At 37.9% G+C, this 27106-nt stretch overlaps 1 protein-coding gene across 1 annotated transcript in view; it reads right to left on the minus strand.

Moving 5' to 3' along the window:
• LOC135073913 (kinesin-like protein KIF13B) overlaps nt 1-27106 on the minus strand; it is a 196967-nt gene that overhangs the window by 164287 nt on the left and 5574 nt on the right. The window contains exon 2 of the mRNA XM_063968167.1: nt 25935-26022. Within this exon, the coding sequence (XP_063824237.1) occupies nt 25935-26022 (88 nt within the window). The remainder of the gene's footprint in view (nt 1-25934; nt 26023-27106) is intronic.

A 27106-nucleotide genomic window follows, 5' to 3' on the forward strand; every position in this document is an offset into this window, starting at 1 on the left:
GTTAAGGAACGGCTGGGACGAACAAGGATAGGCGCATCAAGCTCGTAAGCCTTGATAGGGTTACACTGGTTGAGGTGGCCCTTTTCAAGACTTGGAAGCCTGTGGGTAACAAACCATTGGACGTGGAGAGGGTCATTAATTATACGTATATTTTCTACTTTGCCGAACATTAGCGCGAGAACGGTTTGTCCAAAACATATGAATTTGGTCTTATTCAATGCAGGATTAAGTGCCCTTCAACCGTCATGAAAACCACTTTTTGATAGGGTAAGTCCTTTACGCGGTATAACCGGAAAACCGAAAAAATGCCTCTTTCGGGGGCCCCCACCACTTAAGCACAACTCCGTCGAAGTCGAAAACTTAGGCCCAGTTTTTTGATTCATAGTTAAAATAACTAATTGTTAAATTTTGCTACTAATGGTTAAATATTAACAAACTGTAAACTAATGGTTAAAAAATGTACTAAAAGTCAGACTAACCATTGTTTGAAAAACATTTTTTTCTGAAATTTAACCACTTGTCATTTGACATCTGTCAAATTTGACCATTGGTTATTTTAACCACGAATCAAAAAACCGGGCCTTAGGAGAGTTTTAATGGGCAACCAATGAAGCCATTAAAACGATAAAATCTTTTGTAGGAATTATTTCCGATTTAAAAGCTAATTCTACTGGACTATACAGTTATTGTACGTGACATTTGGAAAACTTAACCAGTTATAAAAAAATTACAGGAACAAAACAGCAAACCATTTTGGACTCTCCCGAAATCTAAATAATTTTGCATCATGCCTTTCTTTTCTTATTCATCATGAGGAGGCTTTTATCCAGCAGTGGATGGCACTAGGTTGAGAGGAACGATACTAAACACGTCCATTCATCAATAGTTGAAATCAAAGGCACCTCAAATGTGTTCTACATTTGTAAGGCTGTTCTTTAGAAGGTGAGAACCCAAAAAGGTTCACTAAAATCAGACTAGCTAAACATTCCAATATCACAAAAAGCTGGCTACAGTCACCTTCAGTCTAACCACTAACACAATTCGAAAACAAAAACGTCGTAACTCGTAGACGATGACACGTAATTTTACGTGCCCGCCCGCCCCCGCTAGGGCGCGCCGCCCTCGGTAAGCTACGATGACAGGGCTGCAATTTTGTTACTGCCAAGTCTAGGGATGTTATGGATATGTAGTTTCGGTTATGGATACGGTTACGGATATAGGAATAATATTATATCGGTTTCGGTTACGGTTACGGATATTTTTTTATTTCGGATATCCGAAAGTTTCGGTTACGGTTACGGATATCTGTACTTTAGAATGCAAATTGCAATAGTTGTCCAACACGGTTCATTCATGGCCACATACTTTACATCGAATAAAAAGTAATAAAATAAAAAAAATTTATACTAGATGGCATTATAACGGTAAATCAGGCTATTATGCCTTTATAATGCTATATAAAAAAAAACCAGTTAAACTGCTTACATCCGAAACTTTTGAATCGGTTACGGTTACGGATATTTTTTATTTCGGATATCCGAAAGTTTCGGTTACGGATATCCATAACATCCCTGCTGCCAACCTGACAACCTGAATGCCGGGTAAGGCTATATTCTCAAGGAGCCAGGAACGTACGATTTTAGCGGCCGTCAACCTTTTTTGGCTCCACGATGGAATTCCGTGTAAAATACTGTTATAGCAATTTCGAAACTGAAATTGACACGAACAACTTTCTCGTCTTTATTAAGGTAGACATAAAAATAGGAGTATCATTAATCAGATGCTAAAAAATTTTCAGAAAGTCCTTAATTTCAAAGAAAGCCGATGTCTTATTAATTTATTTTGAAATCCATTGCACTAAACAAAGGATCAATTTATATATTATTCACAGTTACATCAATGCTAATTCATCAATATAACAATAACAAACCTATTTTTGGTCGTCAATCTACCATAGATTACAGCATGTGCTCTTTCTATCGACAGTTTTCAGTAGCGCACCTATTTCCAATAAATCATCGAATTCGCAGAATCGATAAGATTATCCAATATTATACAGTCCAATTCCCGATACAATACCTATGGAGTAAATACGACGCTATGACAAGGCTATGTTTGCTGGGCGCGGGGACCGTCTAATGAAAGGTAAACACGCGAGCCGCCCGGGGCACGCAACTGTTATTAATTACAATAACATTCCTGTTATGTACTATTAAGCTTTCTGAAAGTATTAAACGGGAGCCATTACATTTACCGTCTGGGTACACCCTATATGGACTCCATTTTGCCGATGCATTTATACCCGGACTTGGTAAAGATGTGTATGATACTGTGTTCCAAATAATATGTGTAGCCCTTATCAAATGGATATTACAAAATTAGCTCAATTTGGGGCAAGATATTAGGTATGACAGCAGAAACATAATTTGTTGTAATTATACACAACGCACATATCGGTCGATTTAGTTAAATAATTCTGACCAGAAAAGTCTGGTTAAAGAATATACTATTTTGAGTTACCCACAGGATACCTGTTTTAGATCCAACCAGTTGTTTTAAGAGCATTTCTTGAGTTGTAATTACAATGAAGTATAATTGTAATTAGTTCAAAATTTTGTTAGTTGAGTTCATTGAACCTGTGTCTCATATCCCCTAGCCTATAAAAACGCGCAAAAATATCCCTCGAAAAATTTTATTGCAAGCCTGGCGAAGCGGGCACAGGCAGACGCGGAGTGCGGGCTGCGTTAAATAAATAAGTAGCATTCTGTAGCCAGGAGCGACCTTCGCCATCTGCGGCCGGTCTAAAAATAAAGCAGGCGGTTATCCGACTCTTTTCATAATCCATTTCAACAATTAAACCCATTTATTGCACTATAAACGAGAACCCTTCTTCAATTTACATAACAATGACAGTTCAAGGCATTATTTTCTTGTATTAGGACAAAAGGAATGTAACAATGGAGTGAACTATCTAAGAGAGTTCAGTACCTACAAAAGAACACAGAAAAGCTCTTGCGATACCCGAAAAAGGATGATGTAACTTCGTCCTCCGCGTGTAAGCCCCTGTCGACGCTCAATACAAACTAACTGGCAGAGTAAACATATTGAATTCCCTGGCAACCGTATTTCATTTTCACGCACAGTACTTACTTCCCAACACACCGTTCTAGAGGAAACAATAAATCATATTTAGTAACATAAAGCCGAACTTTGTTGCAGACGCAAAGGAAATACTCCAAGATGAAAAGAACTCGGCCCAACCCAATAATAAGTATCGTATTTGCACGGAAGCTTTATTAACATAAATAAAGTTTCTGCTCACGCCTCACAAAACAAATGGAATTACTTTCCAATTTCCATAGCATCCGTCTGATTAAGAAGTCTGCGGAGGCGAAACAAAGAAATGTGCAGCGGAATAGGGCTAGCCATTCGCGAGCCATCCGAGCGCTCCCTAGGGATTGTAGCCAGCCTCACACTCTTAACACTGGGAAATTTCATTTGGGAACAGTACGTGCTGCCGCACCGAAATGCGCCCTTTTCCAGAGGGTCCACGATTTAGATGGAGCTCTTTCAAACTTATTCAGACGAACACCCGCTACAATAGCCGACTCGGTACGGAATTGAAATTAGGACCGTTACCATCACGCTCGCTGGGCAAACAGAAAAGTTTCCGATACGAGATTGAATCGGTAACAAAAACTTCGATCGGTAGCTGAAGTAGCTCGTGTGACCTTCCGAGTGAATTAGGAACGAAAGCATCATTGATGCCCGATTGCGTAGTGTTTACAAAGAAGTGTTGTTCTCTTTTATGTCATAATAAGCTTATCGCGCGTGAAACAATGGCCCGGTTGTTACTACGGAAGGTTAGTGCCGTACCGCTGGGATGCTCCAAGGGCGTAACCTTGGAAGATCTCGATTGCAGATGGCGTCAAATCGCGGCTCCCGCGAGAACAATAAGGCAGCCGCCTTTGTTGTGACACGTATCGTGCTCAGCGGCGGACACGTGCGTCAGTGTACTACATAAATCTGTTTACTCACAGCGAGGTCGACGACAACAAAAACCAGATTGCACTCCCCTACACAAACGGCGGGTATAAATAGGAGTGCGAGGTGTTGCAATGAAAGTGTCAGCATAATCTTAGAAAGGGATCGTTGACTCACTGTTGCGTAGGTGGACTCGTTAGTGGAACTCTACAAAGCGTGGCTATAAACGGGTGGCTGGCTACACATAAATGCAGAAAACCATCTTGCATGGAAACAAACGGTTGCTCACTTGAAATGTTTAAAGCGCAGACTGAATATAAATGCAGATTCGGAACGTAATCATACCTAGCTTCAACACGCTCTACGTTGTATTTGGATTAAGTTAATTCAACTCAGAAACTCAATGTAATTGGGAAACTTCAACTGCCAATCTCGAACGCAAACGTTCTGCTACGAATGGCACATAAGTTCAGGTTCACATTGAACATTATTAAACGCATACTTTGACTCCGTTCTTATCGCTTTTATTCGAGCAAATCCAATATCGCATGAATTAAAGGCGCTAGTATGTTTCAATATCGGTAAAGTTGTCGAGTTAAAGAGATTTGCGCAGGGCTGCCTGTTCTGACTTCGGATTACATTTCCATGCTAAACTTGGGAAGTTTTTGCATGTTCAACGACCTATGGTTGAGAGCAACGTCTTAACATCGGTAAGTTTTGATTAAATTAGTAAAACTGGTTATTTTGGCCGAAACATTTTTAATAAGTAAGGAAAGATCAACACAAGATCGCACTTCTCCGAAATCTGCGAGTCACTTGTTAACCATTTAAGTAACTGCATCTCGGTATTAAAACTCATGTTTACTCAAGCCCTAATAATCCCCGTATGGAGATTCGCCAGTTAACCAGTTATTCGCGGCTGCGTGTGGGCGAGGAATAAATAACTCTACTTAGGCAGCTGTCCGATACTCTATCCAATTAGGGGTGAAGACATGTCTCGTACGCAGCCTTCTGCGATGATCATACTTAGTTACGGTTCAACATGTTTTCCTACATTAACCAGTTGTTGATGTTCATTGGCTCAGGTTCTAGCGGTTGTTTGGATTATTTTTGCTACGAGTTCTTAGCACATACGAGTATCAGAGTCGAAACGAAACTTTCGATGAAGTAAGTATTGACCACTTCATCGTGACCCAGATCGCGATCTAACTATATTTATTTTTAAGTACTTAGTTAGTAAACTATTTCATTGAAATATTAATGTCTATAATAAGTTGGGAAAGCACTTAGCAAGACTTTCTGCGTGGGCAGTCTAAAACTTACTAGACCACTAGTCGCTCCGGTCTGGTTTTTATCTTTCTCTCTGCATTATTTAACAACGCGGCAGCGTAGCATTTTCGTGCACAATATTAATTTCAATTGGACGAACATAAAAGCCCGTGGTTTATCAAAACTTGCCGAAGTTTAAACCCACCTGAGAGCGTGGCTCGCTAAAATCTGTGACCGTAATATTGCTCTCTGAATTGCAATGCAGAACCAACCGCAATTTGTTTTGGGATTCCCGAACTGTTACTTCAGTTTGAATTTCACGGATGACAATTTCAGTTGGAGCGGTTTGTGTAATTTGTATTAACAAGCAATTGCTATTTTTGGTTCATTACTAATTAATGACGTGATGACTAATAAGGCAGCGGTATATTCATTTATTATTGCGATTCCACGGCAATTTACCTTAATAAATATAACTAGTGTTTACATCGATTCATTGAGTTTCATACGCCGTCTTGCGGTTTCTACAAGGAAACTACCTGATACAAGCAAAACCGGTGGCGCTACATTTTTTACAGTCCCTCGATCGGCATCCCAGCTGGAGATACTTTATCATTAGCATCATTAAAGTAGAAGCGAGTTATCATTTAACATTTCACTGGTTCGATATAAGTTTGCCGACAGGAGAGCAATAGTAGGAAAATTTGGATTAAAGTTCTTATTATGGAAGAACAATATAACGATTAGGCTATTTTCGGAGCGGAAAATTTCTCTGCCACCATGTTGATTGTATAGCTTACGTGTGTGTGAATTGTGATGTAGTGACGTTGTTTCTTAAAAAGGTTTTCGAATAGTTTATTATTAAAGGCGTCGCATTCGCCCCAAAATTCAATAACTTAGTGGAGCTGGAAACATTTAGTCAGGAGCTGGTTGTAATCGGGAATTGAAAGTAGATGTCACTTGTTTTGGAATAGATTAACCAGTGATGCCAATAGAAGCTTTACATCTAAAAGATTAGAGTTGAAATTGGACCAGTTAGTAAAGTGAGGTCACGAGAGAATCACGAGGCGCCCCACGTGGGTAGGAGACAGGCTGGCGCTGTTTTGTGACGCCTTTTGTTTGATGTATTGTAGGGCGATCCGTCCAGTATGCGGAGCAAGTTGTGTCATAGAGGAGGGACAAACTGGCACAAGGTTGCCGTATCAGTTGCATATGTGTGTAGCGTCCCTGAACAAACCTGTTGTTAGTAATGAAACAATTGAACAGGGTTTGAAGGGTTTGGATTCAACTGAATTGGTAATTATACATAATAGAACAGGGTGGCGGTTTATTTACTTTTTATCAGCTTTATTCAGCAGAATCATCTTCAAGTTCAGGAAAGCATTGGGGGAGGCCTATGTTCAGCAGTGGACGTCCTATGGCTGAGATGATGATGATGATGATCTTCAAGTTCAGTTTCGATTAGAGGAGTGGAATATAGACGGTACACGAGCTAACAAAGACTGTCATAGCATGTCGAGTCAACCTAGTCCATATTCTGCCACCATTCGTCACTGAGGACTCAACCGATGTTTGCGTTCGTTTTTAGAATCCTATAGAGCTTCAGTTTATAATTGTCATTCCAAAGCGACGCTCCCAAGGAAGCAGAGATTCTTGCTTGATTTATAATAACGCACTTACAACAAGTGGCACGCACAGCACATGAGTAATTCATGAAGGAAGTCAGCCAGATGCGGCGCTCGCGAGTTGTGCAACTTCATCGCGCTGCGCTGTGCACCCATGTATTATTTATGGAGAAACTATATTATGTCGCTTTACGCGTTGACGTTCACGTTTTGCAACTTAGACTTGCAAACTGTAGGTAGACTTTGGCGATATAAAGCAAATCAAGATTTCAAATAAGTAACTTAACTTGTGTAAATAGGTACTGGTGTAGTAGGTTTTGATGATAAGTTTTTTTTTGTTTTCCTGGCTAGGGTCCCTGGAAATGCGACCAAAGTCGCAGTTTTGGTCAGCGTCCATAACAGTAGCCGTTCACACAATAGAAACTTGCTGGGTAACAAGTAGCCACAACAAATTTAAATTTAAGACGTCATATTTGCTTTGAAATCGGCTCAATTTATTATAACCATTGTTAAAATGACATACGAGTTACGAGTTTCCGTGCGTTTGTAAATAATAGAAACTGATGTCACTCAAGACTTTGCAAATGGCGCAAGTAAATGTGACATACAGTTTATAGTATCGTTTTCAGCCAAATGACGTCCACTGCTGGACAAAGGCCTCCCCCAAGGTTTTCCACAATGAACGGTCCTGTTTATAGTACTTAAACTTAATTTTAATAAAATTTCCATCGAAAGTATTGTCAAGTGGTAACACAAAAGAAGAATAAAAAGTAAATTGCGAAACTGGATCTCGGTTGGATTGGAACTTTTCGAATCTATTGTTAGGTTTCAATAGCCGTTCAGTTTAATCAAGGAAACCTTACCAAAAGGACTATTAACGATGACTAGGAACATATATAGATGAAATATGTATATTTTAATGTTACCAGGCTGAAAAATAAAGCTGTTTTGTCCTGGCAGCTGAATATGACGGATGTTTGGGGGCGGAGATCAACCGGGCCTATGTGAAAAAGTGCGCAGCGTATTGAATATGTCAATCACAGCTTTTGCACGAAGCAATCTAGCAACACAAACACGTTGCGAAAATATTGGCCCAAGTTCGAACAATAAAACCTTTATATTTTATGAAAGCCGGCGCTTGTGTATATTATGTAGAGATTTATGGTTCCTATGGGACTTTGTTCGTTTTTAAGTAATTGCAGGAACGCCTCTGTGGTTGAGTGATTTGAGTTGATTTCTCTGGATTTCGACGAAATCTAAATAAAATGTCAAGGTTTCTGTTAAGCCAGACATCTCATCAGTAGATCGAGAAAATGGTACCAGGGTTCTGATATGATGACCCTAGTTGTTAAATTTTGCAAAACAGAGACTAGGTAGAAAACATTTTTGTCGTGCTAACCCACGGGCAATATGGCACAGACATTCATCTATCACAAAATAATAGTACCCTCGAGTGAAGTACACTAGTTTTAATGTACCATTATGAACGCTTTCAAAGTTGAGCATAATACCAACAATACGGCGTTATCATTTTGCTGCTAAACATTACCAGCCACACCTATCTAGAAAGGCTTTGGGAAGAAAATGGCTTACGCCTCGCAGTGGCTGAAATTACTGGAATTTGGACTATAACTCGTCGGCTCAAGGTCTAAGGTCTGGTATTTTTATTGCTAGGCAGCTCGCTAACGCGTTTATCTGATGTACGCATCGCGCCCGCTACTTCCTGGGTTTATCGGGAATATTCTCTACAACACACAATACTGTTTAGTGCCGATGTTGATAAATACATCATAATTATTTAGAAGGTTAAATGGATACAATGTTACCCGTTCTACGAACTAATCATGTTTGTATAATGTACATACCTGGATATATTATTTGCACTAGATCTATACAAAGGTATTGCAAACATCAAGTTTCAGGGGAATCGATCGAACAATTAGATTCTCTTTTAAAGTGCGAAAAAATCGAAGTAGGTTCCTACAAGTCAAAGGTAAACGTCAAAGGAACTTTATTCTGCGAATAACTCCAATACTTATTTCCTAGTTAGAATGAACTCATATTTTCCTAATTTAGAAATGAATGAAGTGTTCTTTACAATAATTCCAAATACCAATCAGCTGTGTTAAAAACGAATAACTTTACTTGTTAGTGTATCAGGCAACAAGAATTACTCATATCATATCTCGCAGGAGTAGGTATCTATTCTTGTCGCTATAGTATCTACTTAACGCGTAGGCTGGGACAACACTTGGTTCAGGCTATAGAACTTCCAAAGACGTCCTACATGCTTCAAACTGGACTCTCACATCTACAGAGTATTTATCTTTGTCTCAACTATAAGCATATGTAGTTTATAAATAGCCATTTACCAGCAGAATAATCCATAATGAGGTGAACATTGACGGCTCGGTACAAGGCCGCGCGCTTTCCGCTCTGATAACTGCGGGGGTCGAAACAGTTGTTAATAAACGGTTCGTCTGCTTCTACTTAAATACAGTTAAGTCAAAGGACAGCTTACTAATTAACTAATAGCAGTATTCTAAACAACTAGTTACTAATTCAACCTAAGTAGCAAGTCAGAGAAGGAACAAAAAACTTTGATAACAGCAAGGAAACTGGTAATTTATACGTACTCTCTACTGTGGCGTTGATTCTGAATCATTCACTTAAAGAATGCTCCCATCTCTCGTATATTTAAGGGACAAACCAACAGTAATGGGAAATTAGAATCAAATATGTAACAATGTGATAGAGCAAACGAGAAACCGTTCAGCCCATATCCCTTTTCCCGAGACTTGAGGGAATCTGACGGGATAGTCCGTTTGTAAATCTAAATTCAGACGGTCTAACTATCAGTACAAAGTCAAAGATAACCATTGTTAGAAAATTCATTTAATATTGCAAATTATATTCAAGCAAATTATTGTAGCAAATACAATTCACTCCTAACTTCTCTATTGCTTCTATCCGCACAATCGAAAATGAACATTCGAAGACAAAACACAAAAATGTTTTTCAATAAAAAGAGACGAAAAAGAAACTTTATCCGTTCCGAGAACGAAACACAAATGATACAGGAGAAAATAATACAGAAGTTTTCGGGAAGAGTGTACAAGAGCAAAACTCAATTGGGAGTTCGCTTGTTGCTAAACTTTCTTTGGTTCCGACGCGTTTAAGGCGAGCCCTATTGGCTAGCTATGCCAATGTACCTACCGTCCTAAATGTTAATCTAAATGCTAATGTGAAACTTTCAACTTTCGCATCTAGATTCGGAAAATTCATTTACTGTTTCAACTAAAACCAAGACAAACTGAAATCTTTGAAGTTCGACTATAAACAGTGACTTCTTTGTTCGCAGTTTTACGTCGAAACTCTGATTGATGCTAGTTTCATGGAAGTACTTCTCAAAGACAAAGGCACGAAGTAAGGTTAACTATAAAGAAAATAGCTCCGCAAGATAGTAGAACAGGTGATACATACATACTCGATGAATATCGTCACCTTGACATTAACATCAGAATGCGAGTTGTAAAATTGCATGAAATGAGTTGCGAAACTGGTTTTTATTTGCAGCCATTTTTAACTCAGTGTTATTATCATACTAATTGTTTCTATTTCTTTAAATTGACTTGGAAAAATGCTTCGGGATTGCGAACAATGTTTACGCTTAGTACCTATCCATCGCATAATCGTTTCATAAAAATTCAAACAGCGACGCTGTTTACGAGGCGCGAGCGGTTAACGACTCATCTACTCCCAGGCAGGGGGTGTTAGTTGCTGTATAGTGTACGTGATCCCATGAGATTGTATCCCCGGGTATTTATTCGGAGCACTCGTGATTCGACGATGCAAAGCTGATCGCATCGGACGTGAGTGATGGAGCGTCGGAAATCATTCGCCTCCGTCCGACGCCATTCATTCACATTCAAAATTCAACACGCGCAATTTCTTTTTTTACGTAAAGGTGAAAAGTAGGCAAGGGAATTGAATTACATACCGCTAAAATGAGTGAACGTTATTTTTTTCGGAATGTTTTATGTGCAGAATTTTCATTTTATGTGGGGCTCGTCGGCAATGAAAATTTGATAAGCGCGATAATGTTATCACGTGTAAAGAGTTTTACTAAAGCCTATTGGCATGTCAAGTTCGCGCAAGGAATAGTACGGTTCTACAAACAAAGATAAAACATTGACGGATCGCTCGTTATCCGCACTGATAACTCTTTTGTTAGTATTTTAACGCAAATCCAGATGAATTGCTGCATTAAAACGATTTATGACCTAATTTAAAGACTTAACGTTCGAGTACCTACTAAAGCTTGAGATTTCGCCTTTTCATTTTCGTATTAGCGAAATTTTGTCGAAAGAGCCTTTTGAAGACACCATTGTCTTATTTATTGTACCTATTAATTAAATATTAGTAGAATAAGTGACTAATAATATTTACAAACCGTTATTTTATCAAATGTAAATACATAAGAAAGTAACGCAATTTAAGAAGGTATTCGCGATAAGTTGGATATTTGGTTACGGTGAATTGTATGGCACAATCTCTCTCAATGGTACGGAATGTTGATCGTATAACTGCACAATACTTTTATTTAGGTAGCTTACTTTTATCACTTCACCAGATTTATATCAATTACTGTCAACAATTCATCTTTTAGAGATGGACTTTATATTATCCAAACGTTTACAACGAATAACAAAACATTTTTCGTTCAATACGTTGATTAGCTAAACCATTCATCTCAAAGATATCATCGAAAATAGTAGGTAAGTCTTCGTGACTTAAAGCAAGTAAAAGAAAATGAATTCCTGCGTTTTATCAGAGAAATATAACACAGCTGACACAGCTGTCGTAGAGTTAGAGCGGTTTCGCACTACGTCTGCTCTGATCCGAGTCCGATCCATTCAAGAAGATAATTTCACCAATTCATTCAAGTTTCTATTTCAAAATGCTGGCGAACGAATGGTCAGGACACATCACGTGGCACATTCTACACAGTTTGACACATTCTACGGTTTATAATTATGTAGAGTTCGTTCATTTTGTGTCGATAGATTTCTTTAGAGTGAGAGACATGAAAGTGGAGGGTTGCGACTAATTTTCAGATCAACTGAACGTTTTTGAAAATAAATAAAAAAAAAGTTGAGCTCCTAAATTGAATGCCTTCTTTAGATACTTACTCTGGAGTTAATTGTAACTGGTGTCAACATCCCAATTCCGTGAAACTGCACCTCCGTGCGAGCACCAAGGCGTGACGATTCGATTACCACTTACCACTCCGGCATTCCGAAAAATTCAATTATGCTCTGCTGATTACGAGCCAGTGTTTCAAGCTGCATTGATATAATTAAATCAGGTGATCGAAGTAATATTCAGTTAAGTAATAAACCTACATTAAACATTCACAATAACCAGTTACGTGGTAGAAGCAGATTTAGAAGTTTTTTGTAATACGAAATGTTAACTGGCAAAGAACAAAGTCTAGAACAAACTTGCAAGTTAAGCGCAGTGTACTGGCAAAGCACAAAAGCTCGCTTTAAACCTTGTTAAAAAGTGCAGAACTACTTATTAATTAAAAACTACCACAATCTCAACTAAACAATCACGATTTAACTGTTGAACTTTATCACACACAAGGAGTTCGTCACACCTGTAAGCAATAATGGCAATTGTAAATCTCTCACATCACATACCATCATTCATAAAACTCAGTGGATCGAGATAACTGTCTCACACGAAATAAACACACGGCAATTTCATTTCTGAAAAGCACGTAACACTGAGCCCGATTGATCTGCTGATAAAACCGATTCTCCGTGGAATAAACAGGAAACCTTTGACAGCAATCGAATCAAGCTCACAGGCGACGCTGAGCAAATTCCAGCGTCAATTCCAGGAAAATCCATCGCAACCATGGAACTGCTCAATGTTGCTGCTGAATTCGACGAACGTTGATTAAGACCCACTGGCTAATTGCAAGGCACTGACAATAAAATATGTAATTTTAAAAATATTTTGTTAAGCCCTGCCGTGAGTGGGATACAATTTAATCGAAATTTTAAGTTTTTTATCAACATTTTACGACCGGTGACTGGTACAAACTAATATACTTTTTATTGACTTTAATATACGAAGAGTACAGGGAAAGAATGATGAAATTATTACAATCATATTAAGATTCTTTTTCATTTTCAATTTCGCAGTGTGTCAATACTTTTAATTTGAACGTGTAGGTGTTGATACGGTTGTGTATACCTAAAAAAACTTTCATTATTTTCTGGAACGCCTCATTAAATGCCGATATAATTGTTATTTATGTTTCTAATCGCAAACTTTTTAAAGGCATTCTTCGGCGCTGTCGAAAACTTCCATTTAGGTTTCCACCCTGAAAGCTCGGGCTAACGGCGTGATACGGTACAATTCACGCACCGTATCACAGGTGCACCGTGTAATGCCATAACTGTTCGGTCCCATGACTGAACTGCGCCCCGCTTGGTCGCCGACTCGTGTCTCATCGACCTCAATTACAACTCTTTGTTTTGAAGCAAATTGGCTCCTTCGCGTCACAAAGACTGGTATTAATTGTTTGCTTCTTGTTCTTCTGGAAGATTTGCATAAGGTTCTTTTTCTGTAAACGTGGAACTGTTGTGATTCAGAACCTTAATGAAAAACGTTAGAAGCCTATACGGATAGAGTCGGATAACGTCCGCTTCAAAGCACGTCATAATTTTTTCTTGCATTTAAAGTAGGTGCTGAAGTAAGTTACATTTACGTCATAGAATACTTTTAAGTTACGCACATAAGCCAAATGTTTTGTTACTTTGCAATAATATTTAATAGTTTCACATCAGTCTGTCTCTCTGTAGTTGGATGAAATTCGCGTGAGAATTGACTTTCACCCCTACAAAAGGTACAACACAACCAAAATGACATTTTCCAAAACTCAGCAAAAACGTTGTAACATACCCAAAACTACTCACTTCAATGTCCACAATAAAACCTCTGGCATTTCATCCTCTATCAATCGCAACATAAAGCGGTCAGCACACGAATGGAACAGAGTTGTTTTATCGCCTCCGAAACATGTTCCAGGCCGTTTGTAGTTTCACAGGCTCGCTCGATAATATTTCACTTTCCCGAAGATCCGCAGTAAAAGCTAGATTTCCAGTTGTCATAAAGAGAAATGGGCGCGCGACGGAACCGCAATATTGGGCTGAGCCGAGCACTCAGGTTGATGAGGGAAATAGCTATGCGTAAACGACCAGGGGTATCGACTAGGCATGGAAGATTTCATGAATAGCAGGTGAAAAATCATATGAAATGAATTTCATTAATCACACCTGCTATTTTACTTCACATAGACTGCTATAATTTCACAGTCAACGAAATCACGAATCACATGAATTTCATTCATTCATTCGAGCGAAGTTCGTGAGCGCAGCTCTGCGAAGCGACCGAGCGAGTAAGAAGGAATGATTTGATCATGTGCGTGTTAGAAAAGGACAAGAGATGTGATGACGGACGAAACTGGTCATTTTAAATATGAACTTTAAACTCAAAGGTGTAAGGTTTAGATTTCCTTGTCATGATTCGTGTGATTTCATTAGATAGCAGGCAGATGAAATGAATGATTTTCATTAGTCGCGCGGTTATTAATGTGCTGTGAAACTGTTTGTTTTTTGTTGTGCGACATAAATGACAGATATTGTTACATTTCATATTTTAGCTAATTAGCAATCCTTCATCATAATTCATACTTCATTAAAAGTAGCACATTATATGAAAGAGCTACATTAAAACACTGCGAATAAAAATCATTGCCTGTGAAATTTCGCATGTGAAATCATATGAAAAAGAATCATCATTTCATAGAATGAAAATGAATGAAAAATAGCAATCATTTACATGCCTAGTATCGACCTGCCTTATTTTTGTCCCTGGATGAATACGTTCTTGTATGTATGACCAAGTTGCAAGGACACTATAACTATTATATTTTGCGTCACACCCATTAGGTATAATCGACAGCTCAATTCAACGGTTTAACAAATCGAATAAACTCTGAATCTGAAACTTGAAGGTGATTCCAAATTGGATAATAACAATCAGCGACGGGTAGAGAGCAACTGACAAGGACAAATAAAAAAGTACTTCGATTGGCAGCCCAGTGACAAAAATGCTATCACCGTCTCACCGAACCACTTTGCCACTCAGCTCGAGGCTCCTTGTATAAAAGCACAGTAAAAGCCCCAATTTGGTATAAATGAGCGTAACCTTTTTATTTCCGAACATCACATATTTATTGCTCGGCCGAAAATAAAGCGTCAAACAAGCGACGTGAGCTACAGCCCTGCGCAGGCTGCTAAATAATTCTGGGGTCCAGAACAACCTAATGAATAGTTTAAGTCGGCCTTATCCGATTTGTATTGTGTAGTTTTATGTATGTGCCGTGTACGAAGCCAAATTGCTGTTTGACTAACGCCAATATTTGACTTACGCAGTCATACATTGTTCGTTTTTTTTGGATGAATACGATTTATTTGTTGTGTAAGACTATGCTTACGATTCTATATGGAAATATTTTATGGGATGAAAGATTCAGTCGCCTATGAAATAAACATTGCATTATAAAGGAAAAGTACATATTGTACATTGACTACATTTGTGTAATGTTGCTATTACTTTTCGATTAAAGTTTAAGGCCGGGTAGCAGAGAAAATGGCGAAAATGAGGTTTTCATTTTTCATTTTTGAGGTACTAAACAGTAAAATTAAAGGCTAAGATTTTTATTGGGCATAGTTGAGGATATTTTCTAGGGCTATTAACGGATGGAAACACGATTTGATGAAGTTGACTCGATAGAATATATTCCCAAAGTTACCTCTATTCGTTTTCTAATTATGGTTTTATTTTTAAAATAAGCGATTTGAGATTCTAAATCTTTTACTAAACTAAAGTTCAGAAATAACTTGAGGGCTTTTAACGGATGAAATTTTTATATTGCGTCTTATTTAGTTACTATGTTAAAAAATGTGGAAAAAATCGTCCATGACGGCTTGGACAATCTCAATCAGTCGCGCGGTGGCGCTTACGGAGGACGGACGCGTGTCAGTTTTATGGCCGTGACAGTTCGCGATTTGTCAATATTTTTGACAATGATGACTTTGATGAGTCACAGTATAATAATATCAGTGTTACTGGAGAAAGCTTAAATTTTTGAGAATTAAGAATTATTATCAATTTTGTCTACCTATTGAAATTTAAATCGTTCGCATCCTTTTAAACGAAGATTCTACTCATGATACATAGTACATTCCTCAAATATGAGACAAAACCAATGAGTTAAAATTACATTTTAATAGTACCTACATACAATCGTCTTACACTCTTTAGAAGAGCACACTGACACAAATAAATAATAAAAAATGCTGTCTAAGGTCTGTAGCTAAAGGTCTAAGCTGTAAGATAGAAGAATCTTCTAGCCAAAAAGATGGCAGATGCAGCAGATGTTAACGGATTTAAAACTGGAGTTCATATGACTCCTTGTAGACTTGAGTCTCTAGAGCGTCCCTTCCTCCACCATGCGTAAGAATGTTTCAAAAATACTGTCTAAGGTCTGTAGCTAAAGGTCTAAGCTGCAAGATAAAATAATCTTGTAGCCAATAACTTTAAAACTATAATTTGAACGAATTTTGCTATTAGTGGACAAATTTCTGCTCACGATGGACTAATTATATGCTATACTCTCGACTCTCTAAAGCACAACATTTATAAAAATTTTGCTGCGGTAATGCACTCCAGGTAACAGTGTGTGATGCTCATTGCTCATAGTGATTTTCGATACAGAGTCCCGTACATACGTTATACATAAATTATGGAAAGAAAACACCCAGACCAATACAAACAAATATGTATGCAATTTTAGTATGATATTTTTATTTATTAATAAACAAAAAGACTGAACAAAATTGATGCGTGTACTGATTAATGTAATTAACCACATGCAAAGCTTTGTGAATTGCAACAACTATTATTTATTATCCAAGCTCTAAATAATCGCTACTACGAGTAACTGATCATAAAATGTTTTTCCAATCGCTCAAGCTCCCGAGGATCTACCGATAGGTCGGCTGACGTAATCTTGAAATTCTTTTAGCCGGCGCGGAACTTCCGGAAGGTCGGGTGACGCCACGCCTCTTTGAACCGTGTTTACTTTGGCAGTTATATTCTATATTTATTCGATTCTAAAATATATTCCCAAAAATTTTGAAAGTTGTCTTAATTTGTATCACTTGGATATGATTTGTATTAGAAAGTGCTGTGAGTGTGACGCTTGAACGGAAGGAAGTCAACCTAACCTAACCAACTGCGTATTTCTAAACTGCGTATTTCTATACTGTGTAGCCGCGAGAGCTCTTTGGCGCGCTGTCTTCGGCGAAGTATTGCGCGCGCAGATTTTGACAGCCCGAAATACCTACTTTAGCAGAAATACCAAGCCTTAAGATACGAAGATAGAGTATTAAATTGTTTACCACTCATACACGGCTGGTTACATTTCGCTTTGACAGAGCATTACAACATCAAACAAAGTAAATAAGATTTTCCTCGTGCAATCCAAACAAAACTGAGAGGAACGCTATAAAACTTTCTTTCACGTTTTATCGGGAAAATTGTGAACGTATAAAAATGCAATGACGTACCAAAGGGCACGTCAAATAAATCATCCGCGATTTTCTCGGAGGCCCAATAAGTCAGTTTCCTAGGGCAACGTGAAATACGGACGATAAATTTTATTTACCGGCGGGAGCCAAAATAGATACATGTGCCCCTAAAACTAACTAGATTCGGATGTGGAAACTCAATTGTTTACCTTCCTAAAAGCCAATTGCCTCGCAGTCGCACACTTTATGTAATTTCTATGGCTTTGATGTTTTCTTTTTATATTTATGTTAAGGATCAAATTCCTCTTACAGATTTTTCTAAAACATTTGAGTCTTAGGGCGTAGGATCGCCCCACAAACTGGATAGACGACTTCATAAAGGTAGTTATCATCCGGCCAATATGGAAATCATTGGGGTAGGCCTATGTTCGGCAATGGACGACGGACGTCCTGTGACTGAAATGATGATGATAATGACTCGTCATTATTCCTTTATCCTAATTTTAAAACAGCAATTATTTATTTACAAGTGCACAACAAACGCTCACTTGTCAATAAGTCGCATCGAGCAAGTGCAGCGTTAAACGGCTTACCATATCGATTTTTTACAGATTGCGATGTGCAATCGTAACATCGGATAATACCTTTAGGATTACGTGTCCGACCTAATCGGTTGAAATGGGTTTCATCCCTCTAGGGCCAGAATACATTGACGTGAACTTTGTAAATTGAATAAATTGTTCATTGAACTAAACTAAGACCTTTTTCAAGAGACGGGCTGAGTATTGAGTTTAGAAAGGTCTAATTTAGATTAGTAAGTGCGTTTATATGTTTAGCCGGTCTTTTAAGTTTTGAAAGTTCATAATATCTTTTTTTTTGCTTCGATTTCCAATTTTACCAATATAACTGAAAGATATCTGGGAGGCTAGAAAACCTCAAGAAATCTGAAACTATATTTTAGTTAGAAACATTCGTATAAATGCCATGTTTTTTCTCAGCATTGACCAATGTAGCCTCGCCCTATATCAGTGTTTGCGGTTACAATTTATAGCTTTTGGAGCCCCTGGTAGCCCTGCAAAATCGTAATGTATGGAACAATGGGATTAGCACGCATTTAACTAAAGCGTGGAGCAGTCCTCGTAAATGGTTTACTGAATTTTGGCCGCGCAAAGAGAATTTAATAGGTTAATGCGTTTATTAATTTTGGATCCAATTTCATCTTTCGGCGACATTTAGCTTTTAGTAATTTTATTATTTTTATCCGTCATTAATTGACTGTTGAAATGAAATAGAACATAAAACATAAATACGCCATTAGTGTCTTATTAACACAGTAATGTGTATTAAGACAAGCTTAGATATTATTAATGATAAAAAATAACATGTTTCTCAAAGCAGATGATATCGCAAAGTAAACAGAGCGTTAAAATTAGTTTGTCTTGAGACTATGATTTCAAGTTGCAAGACTGCATTCATATTATTACAGTATCTCTATAGTTTACAGGCCATGACATGAACAATATTTGAATTTACTCGTGTATAATAGGCCAAATCGACTGCTGTGTGTTGTAAGAGCTACTTGATTTATTAATGTCGCTTGTGACTCCTTAAGCACCGTTTTAGCACTCCCAGCTAGGGTTGCCAGGCGTCCGGATAAAGCCGGACATAGTTAGGCTTTTTGATTGCGTCTCCGGCTTTTGTTAGGCTTTTTATCAGACTGCCGCGCCAGGCGAAAGTCGAGCCACAGAATAATATGAATCGCACGCATCAGGACCTTGGGCAACCGATGATAGTACTCACTCGACCCCCCCTCCCCCCCGTCAGATGTCTGGCTTTTAGGGTAAAATGTCCGGCCAAATGAAGCACAGAGTCCGGCTTTTGTGTTTTTGGGACCTGGCAACCCTACTCCCAGCTATATTGCGTGTATACAGGGTGCTCCGAGTAATCTATTAGTTCATCAGACGTTAACTCCGCCGTTATCGCGCCGGGCTGGCTCTAAGTACACTCAAATTGCGCTCACGTGCCCTTCACTATCTCCATAATTAATTCGGAAACTCCTTGCTTCGGCAAACGTGTACCTACCCACTTTAAATTCGGAACCCCTTCACTGTAAGTTAGTTTTAATTTGTGCGGTAGCCTAATTTTATTCGCTTCGGCACGCTCTAGCTACTAACAATTTAGATTCGTAAATTCTAGATCTCTTTCATCTTGCTAGGTCAGATTTCTTAAGCGATACTTTAAATATGCGTATACGCGTGAAATTCAGAAAGTGAGACAGTTATAATAAAAGACATACACTCGGTCCTGCATTTGAGAATGGGAATTGGTAAGTAACCCTTTATAATTTGGTTTTCAGGATTAAACTTGCTTGCATTATGCTTTTAACATGTTAATACAACTTCAATTGTTCCGTAAATTGGCTTTCTCCACAGACAATAGCAGCACTGGTGCCTGCGACGCGCCAAGTGCGTTGCGAACGTCGACATTCATCTGACAGCGCTAAAGAGTGTATTCAACAAAATGAGGTCGCACACAAAGAGATTGTAGAGGTCCTCGGGAAACCACGAACGCAAGACTTCCGCCTTGAGGGAAAAACGCTGCAGCGTGCGAGCGAGACAGCCGTGTGATAGAGACAGCCGCGGATTACAATGTCTGCGCGTACGCGTACGTGCGGATCTTGATACGAGTTCTGCTTGACCTGAAAAGGTTAGTCTCCTTTCATCTTTTAACGGTTTGTTTAGTGCCAGTATCTTTATGGTAAATCGTGTTTTCAAGTGTTAGGACGCGTGAGTATTATGGTAGATCTATATCCGAAATCTGCATGGTCTTATTCAACCCAGTATTTTTCAATAAACAAAAACATTTGAAAATGATTACATTACCATTTCTACTGGAAGCTTTTTATACCCTTACTAGCTTTCCGCCCGCGGCTTCGCCCGCGTGGAATTTTGTCTGTCACAGAAAAACTTTATCGCGCGCGTCCCTGTTTCAAAAACCGGGATAAAACTATCCTATGTTCTTTCCCGGGACTCAAACTATCTCTATGCCAAATTTCATCAAAATCGGTTGCGAGGTTTAAGCGGGAAAGCGTAACAGACAGACAGACAGACAGACAGACAGACAGACAGACAGAGTTACTTTCGCATTTATAATATTAGTTGGGATTTAATAAAAATAACCTGAAAAGCGCCTAAAATACAGAACAAAGGGAAAGTAAAATTGTCCCCGTAAAGATAACGGCCGATACGCTTATCTACAGACGAGCAATGAAATCATTTCCACTGATACAGCGCTCGTGGAATACAAACAAGGTCAATACAAAATGTAAGTAAGTTTACTGAGTAATATACACATTTAAATTGAAAAATAAACTCACAAACAGTAAGTAGTTCACAAGCTAGTCGATTTGAATCAAGAATTCTGGCTCACTGTTACTCTAGGTTCAGTTTATCCAGAAATAGGCTATCTCTAGATAAGACTATTGTACAAGTTGATAAGAATAGAATAACTTGAAATACAGATAATGATAATTGTAGAAAGAAAGTTGCTTTGTGATCTTGCCACGGACATAAAAGCAAAGCAGTATTTGTAAACACATAAAAAGAAGAAAAAAGGAACAAGAGTTCAATCAAATAGAGAAAGGACAAATATTTACGAAGAGAAATCCGCTGAACTGAGGACATAATCAAACAAAAACAATAAACAGCAATTTAAACATCAATATTGATAATTGCATGATTCATTCAACTGTGAGGTCATGCTACGATGTGGAGTCATGAAGAGCGACAATTTGCAGTATTCAGTGAATTGCATTAACTTCATTTTATTAAAATGTTTCAATGAAGTTAGACTTTAGGGACACCTCCGTAAGCATCTGACAATATTCAATAGAAGACCTGACGGTTCCTACGAATATTTTTATGGGACAAAGAAGTGATTTTATTTTAAAAGGTCCAAAAAAACGTATATTTTTTGAAAGACACTTTAGGAAAACAGCCAATTTTGAATTCGAAACGTTACGTTTACGGTTGGCTTGCGTTACATTATCGAATATTAAAAATCGCGCCATCAGTAAGTAATATGGGTCGCCTCGCCAGATCAATACTTGACGTCGTCTGCCCAGTCAGGCAATCACGCACGGCTGAACCAGTGATTAGTTCACCGCCTATCAGTAATTGAAGTATAGATTGCCTTGTAGTAGTTGTTAGCCGGTGGGCGTGAAAACACCCTTGATAACGCAAGAACTATGTAAAACCTAGGCGTATCTATTCTTCTTCTTCTTTTCGTGTCGACAACAAACCTACACATTGCCAGCCCAAGACTCCGCCACAAGAGTGGCGTTGTCAGTAGCACTCATCAAATCCTCCTGAGTGCAGTTGCTTGGACACTCAGGGCACGACATCTATTAGACAGAGGGCGTATCTATTACTAACAGTATTCTTTCAATGATTTACATTGGACACTATGATCATCCATTCTCTTGCCTTGCACGATGTATCTTTCTACTCGGGCATATTCCGTACACACACGGTCAATGCTTTTAAAGATATTTTTAACATAAACAAGACTACGTAAACCTACAAAAACGTTTCGTTTTTGCTTTATTCCAGCAACATCTTAAATAAGAAGATCCAGATTATTTATCTCCATGCTTTAATCATTGGATTAACACTCCATGATTTATTATCTGATTGTGAGCACACGGTGTTTTAACCAACTTTTTGCAGATCAGCCATACCGGGTAAAAAAGCTGTAATTCTAGTACGGGCGGGTCATCGACCTGACATGCGCGTGAGCAAAATACCTCTTCAGATTTAAGTTAACACGATCAACGCTACGCTAAATGTGTGTTTATACATAAGTTTTCAAAGTAGGCTACGTTTTAGCCGTAGCTACAGTTAGGTATCCATTTGCATAATGCAGTATGCGGTCGGCTGAAGTTTTATAGCCCCAGTGGAGTGTTATTAAAAAAATACCTTCGTAACATAAATTTTAGATACGTAACATGAGAAATTGTATCCCATCAAAAACAATACTTGTCAAAAAAACCAAGTCTCGCAACTCAGTTGTTCTACGGTAAAAAGTTGTGAGATCCATGTAATACCAAGTCCAGGCCAGGAAATCTTTAACGTTTTACATAAATATATTGACTTGGCCATCGCACTAAATAATTTAATTTACACGTGTTTTCATGCGATGGCCAAGTCAATATATTTATGTAAAACGTTAAAGATTTCCTGGCCTGGACTTGGTATTACATGGATCTCACAACTTTTTACCGTAGAACAACTGAGTTGCGAGACTTGGTTTTTTTGACAAGTATTGTTTTTGATGGGATCTCATTTCTTTTTGTATTTTGTAGACAGCAGTTATGTATCTAGAAAACTGGACCGAAATTGAAAAATTTTACTCGACTTGGCGGTTGCACTACCGTGCCCCCAAATCTCATTTCTTTTTGTATTTTGTAGACAGCAGTTATGTATCTAGAAAACTGGACCGAAATTGAAAAATTTTACTCGACTTGGCGGTTGCACTACCGTGCCCCCAAATCTCATTTCTTTTTGTATTTTGTAGACAGCAGTTATGTATCTAGAAAACTGGACCGAAATTGAAAAATTTTACTCGACTTGGCGGTTGCACTACCGTGCCCCCAAATATTTTAGTTTTTCCTTGATTCATACACCAAACACTACTTATATTCCAAATTTGAAGCTTCTAGGTCTGCTAGAAGTGCCTTAGAGTTTTGATGATCGGTGAGTCAGTGAGTCAGTGAGTCAGTGAGTCAGTGAGTGACAAAATTAAGTAACTTTGACCCGTTATAATTCTTAAACTACTGGTTCAAATTGAATGAAATTTTAAATATACCGTGTCTTTACAATGCCTGCATAGCTAATGAAAATTCAGCCTTCTAATTTTATCCACAACGAAGTTACAGGCAGTCGAAAATGGCCTGAATTGCTTCGAGAAAAGGATGGTACGGCCGTGCCGCTTTTTTGCTCGACTTGGTGGGGGCACTGCCGTGCCCCCAGAACATTATGCGGTTATTTTTATACGCTTAATTGTGCTTTGCGTGAGCTTCCGTTTTAGTTTTGTTTAAAACTTATTATTATTTTATGTGCTAACACGTGCAAGTTTTAACAACATGGATAAGTCAAGAGATTGGACTTCTTCGACGACAAATTCAATCATGATTGAATTCTACCATATTGTATTGTCAATAAAGCAACAAGTAGGTGAACTGAACACAATTAGGTCGAAATTTAACTATCCATTAATACGCGTTATTGTTCTCATGTAAACATTACAATCGATAATATTAAATTGGATATTGAATGAGCACCAGCAAACAAATTTGTACTTTAAAATATTAAATCCAGAATTCAATCTACCACGTTTTAGTTTCCATGATGGGAGAGTTTTCCGACCCGCCGGCCGCTAGGGGGCATGACGGAGTGTTCTGGAAAACTAAGCTAGGTGAGGCACGACCCCCTAACCCCCTACCACCCCTTATGACTATTACCAATGTTCATTTACAACGAATGGGCTATTTTTTCGATATTATTGCCCTACTTTTTCGAGGGTGGAAAAAGAGGGTTTAATTTAAATAAATATTGGCTTTGATTAGACAGGGTTTATTAACACGGACTGAAGTAATATTAATATCGGTCGGTGAACGTGACGATCCGAAGTCAATCATGAATGTTTATCGTTCCAGTTATTTTTGCAGAATGTCGTGTTAAAAAAGTTGCTTTCAAAAACTTTATATATCTCATCTTAGTATTAGCTGTCGGGTAAAAACTATCCGAAACAAATTAACTTTGGCGTGTTGTGGAAACGGGAAGCAATTATCAGACTGCATTATCATTCTTCTCATACGCTCCTTCCTATATTCGTGTTTGCCGACTCCACAGCTCATCAATGACCATCTTTGTTACAAAAATGCAATTTGATTGTATCTGCTTTGTGCCCGCAACACCGGCGCTTGCGCCACCCGAGGTGATGCGAATCAGAGCATCCCAAACGAACGACACGTGTATTTTGAAATCCAATCGACATTGAAAACGTAAATGCAAATCGGAACAAACCAGTAAGTACTTACTTCACATATTTGCTCAAATGTTTGCTTATTGCCAACAAAAACAAATACTACCGCGATCGTAAACATTAAACATATCGAATCGCTAAATAAACGATTCTTTGCGTCACGACATTCTTCAGGAGATATGTGATTTATTGGCGAAGTATGGTTAAATCGGACTCATTTTGTCAATTTGTGAGTCTCCGAGACGTTGTTGAAAATTGTAATAAAAAGATATTACTTATTATTGTTTTAAGCATTGCTTTCATGACTTGGACGATTTACGAAGCTAATCGTTCTATTTATTGTAGTTACATAGTTTATTTATCTTAATAAGTAAATGTTTCGAACTAAAATGAAAAATAAATTCACTGCAATATCCAGTCGGGTTCAAAAACTGAGTCATTCAATCATTGGTAAATACTTTCTGCAATTAGTAATACCTATTAGTAAACAACAAATGCAATCAATAAATCAAAATGCACACACATTCGTGTTTAGTATCTTTATTTTAACTGTAACGAGGACTTTTTAAGTATCGCTTCTGTATTTTCAAAGACTACTTCGTTCTTCCTATTGGATTCTTTCTTGAAACTAGAGCAAGGACGGTTTCAAAGGTCCGTTGTGTTCGAACACTTCCTATAATTAAAAATACAATATGCATCATTAATTATGTTCCACAAAGACTTGAAATATTGTAATTTACATGTAGTTTTATCTTTTTCAGTATTGTAAGATGTAACAATAAGTAATTATTTAATATAACGAGCAAATATTATTAACACATAGTTAAAAATACCAATTTATTACTTGATCCGATAATAATTAAAGCAACTACAGCAATTAAAACAGTGATGTTGCTCAACTTTAGCTTCAATCAATATTTTTAATACATATTAGATATTCAATTTAGTATTAGCTGAAGGTTTATTCACAACTTCAATTCTTTTTTCACGGGTAGATAATGTCGTTAACATACATCTTTTTATCCTATCTAATAGGCATTGTTACTATAGGATTCCTATAAACTTCAGGGAACACGCCGGTTATATGTGTCTCTAGGAATCAGAAAACAGAATAGCTAATTAGAAGTCTGACTGGTGATTTTATTTCCCATGCTTTTAGTTTCCAAGAGAGTACATAGTAGTGATTGTGAAGGAGCGTCACGTCTCGTGATCCATGTGTGATTTTGTATGAAGAAGTCACACCAGCACTATTTATGCTATTCCAAGAACCAACCTACTTAATAGTAACTTATGTAGGACAGCGTTTAGGTCAAACAGTAAAGAAACAACTATTATTTACCTTTCTTTCTCGTGTGCCGACTGCGGGTACTGCAGAACGGTCTGCTGCCCCTCCATTTCTACCACGCATTGTGTCCCAAGTTCGAGTTCTGAAAGGAAAATTTAATAATTAAGATCACTTGTTTGAGTTACTGTTTAAACGGTAAATTGAACCGTAGGTAAATAGGATCTATTTTTATCCAATATAGCCTTCTTACGTCACCCATGTTTAGACACAAACAAAGATATTAAAGGTCTTTGTTGTTACCTACATAAAACACGAGGAAAGAAATCTATCAAAGAGAAAATTACAGTAAGACTATGGGACGTAAGAAAATTTATCGACGTCCAATAAAATAAAATAAATGTTAGTCAACATAATTCAGGATTAAGTGGATAGAAGTATAATTAAGTGGATGAATAAATAATTAAGTGGATGAGGAACTCGAACAGCCGAAGAATCAACCTGACAACTAAAACAGTGATCCAGTTATTCAGTAAATACTAGTTTAGACATACATAAGAACGTTTCTCTACAAACAAGTCTCAAACGGCCATACAACTTGAACTACTAGACCAACAAAACTATGGGCGATCGTTACTTCATTGATTCGACCTGCCCCAGTTTCGCTGAATTATATCGGGTTATTGATCGAACGTAATCAATTACTGGACTGCGAATGCGATGTATCATAAAAAGTTTTGGTATACTGCAGGAGCGACCACTGTTAATAAATTAATGAGTTATCTACTATCTGTAGCTGCATTTGATTGAAAAAGAGGCTGACAAAGGTTTTTTCGTTGAGTTTCTTCCGTCACTTCTTCTCAGCACCAGCCCATATTATGTTGTCCCGAGGTGGTGATAGGAGGGCAAGCCATATTTGGGACGTGTATACTGTATAAGCGCTCTAAAAAGGACCTAAATAGGTACTGAATAAAATCTTGGACTTTGGAGTAACTGGAATTTTTCTGACATATCCCGCTTTTGTCAGCGAAAATTTAAGTCAGCAAAACTTTCCACGCTTTACCAAAGTCCAAAAATATCCCAATGTGGACAAGAAATTGTAGGAAATTTAAAAAACTATGATTTTTAAAGAGAAACGTATTTTTTTACTTGTACCCAACCATTTTAATGCTGCATAGACGTTATTTTCTCACCAAGGAGTCTACCGAGAAGCCATTTTTCTCCTCCTA

The sequence above is a fragment of the Ostrinia nubilalis genome, chromosome 1 (assembly GCF_963855985.1).
Source record: "Ostrinia nubilalis chromosome 1, ilOstNubi1.1, whole genome shotgun sequence".
Classification (NCBI taxonomy): domain Eukaryota; kingdom Metazoa; phylum Arthropoda; class Insecta; order Lepidoptera; family Crambidae; genus Ostrinia; species Ostrinia nubilalis.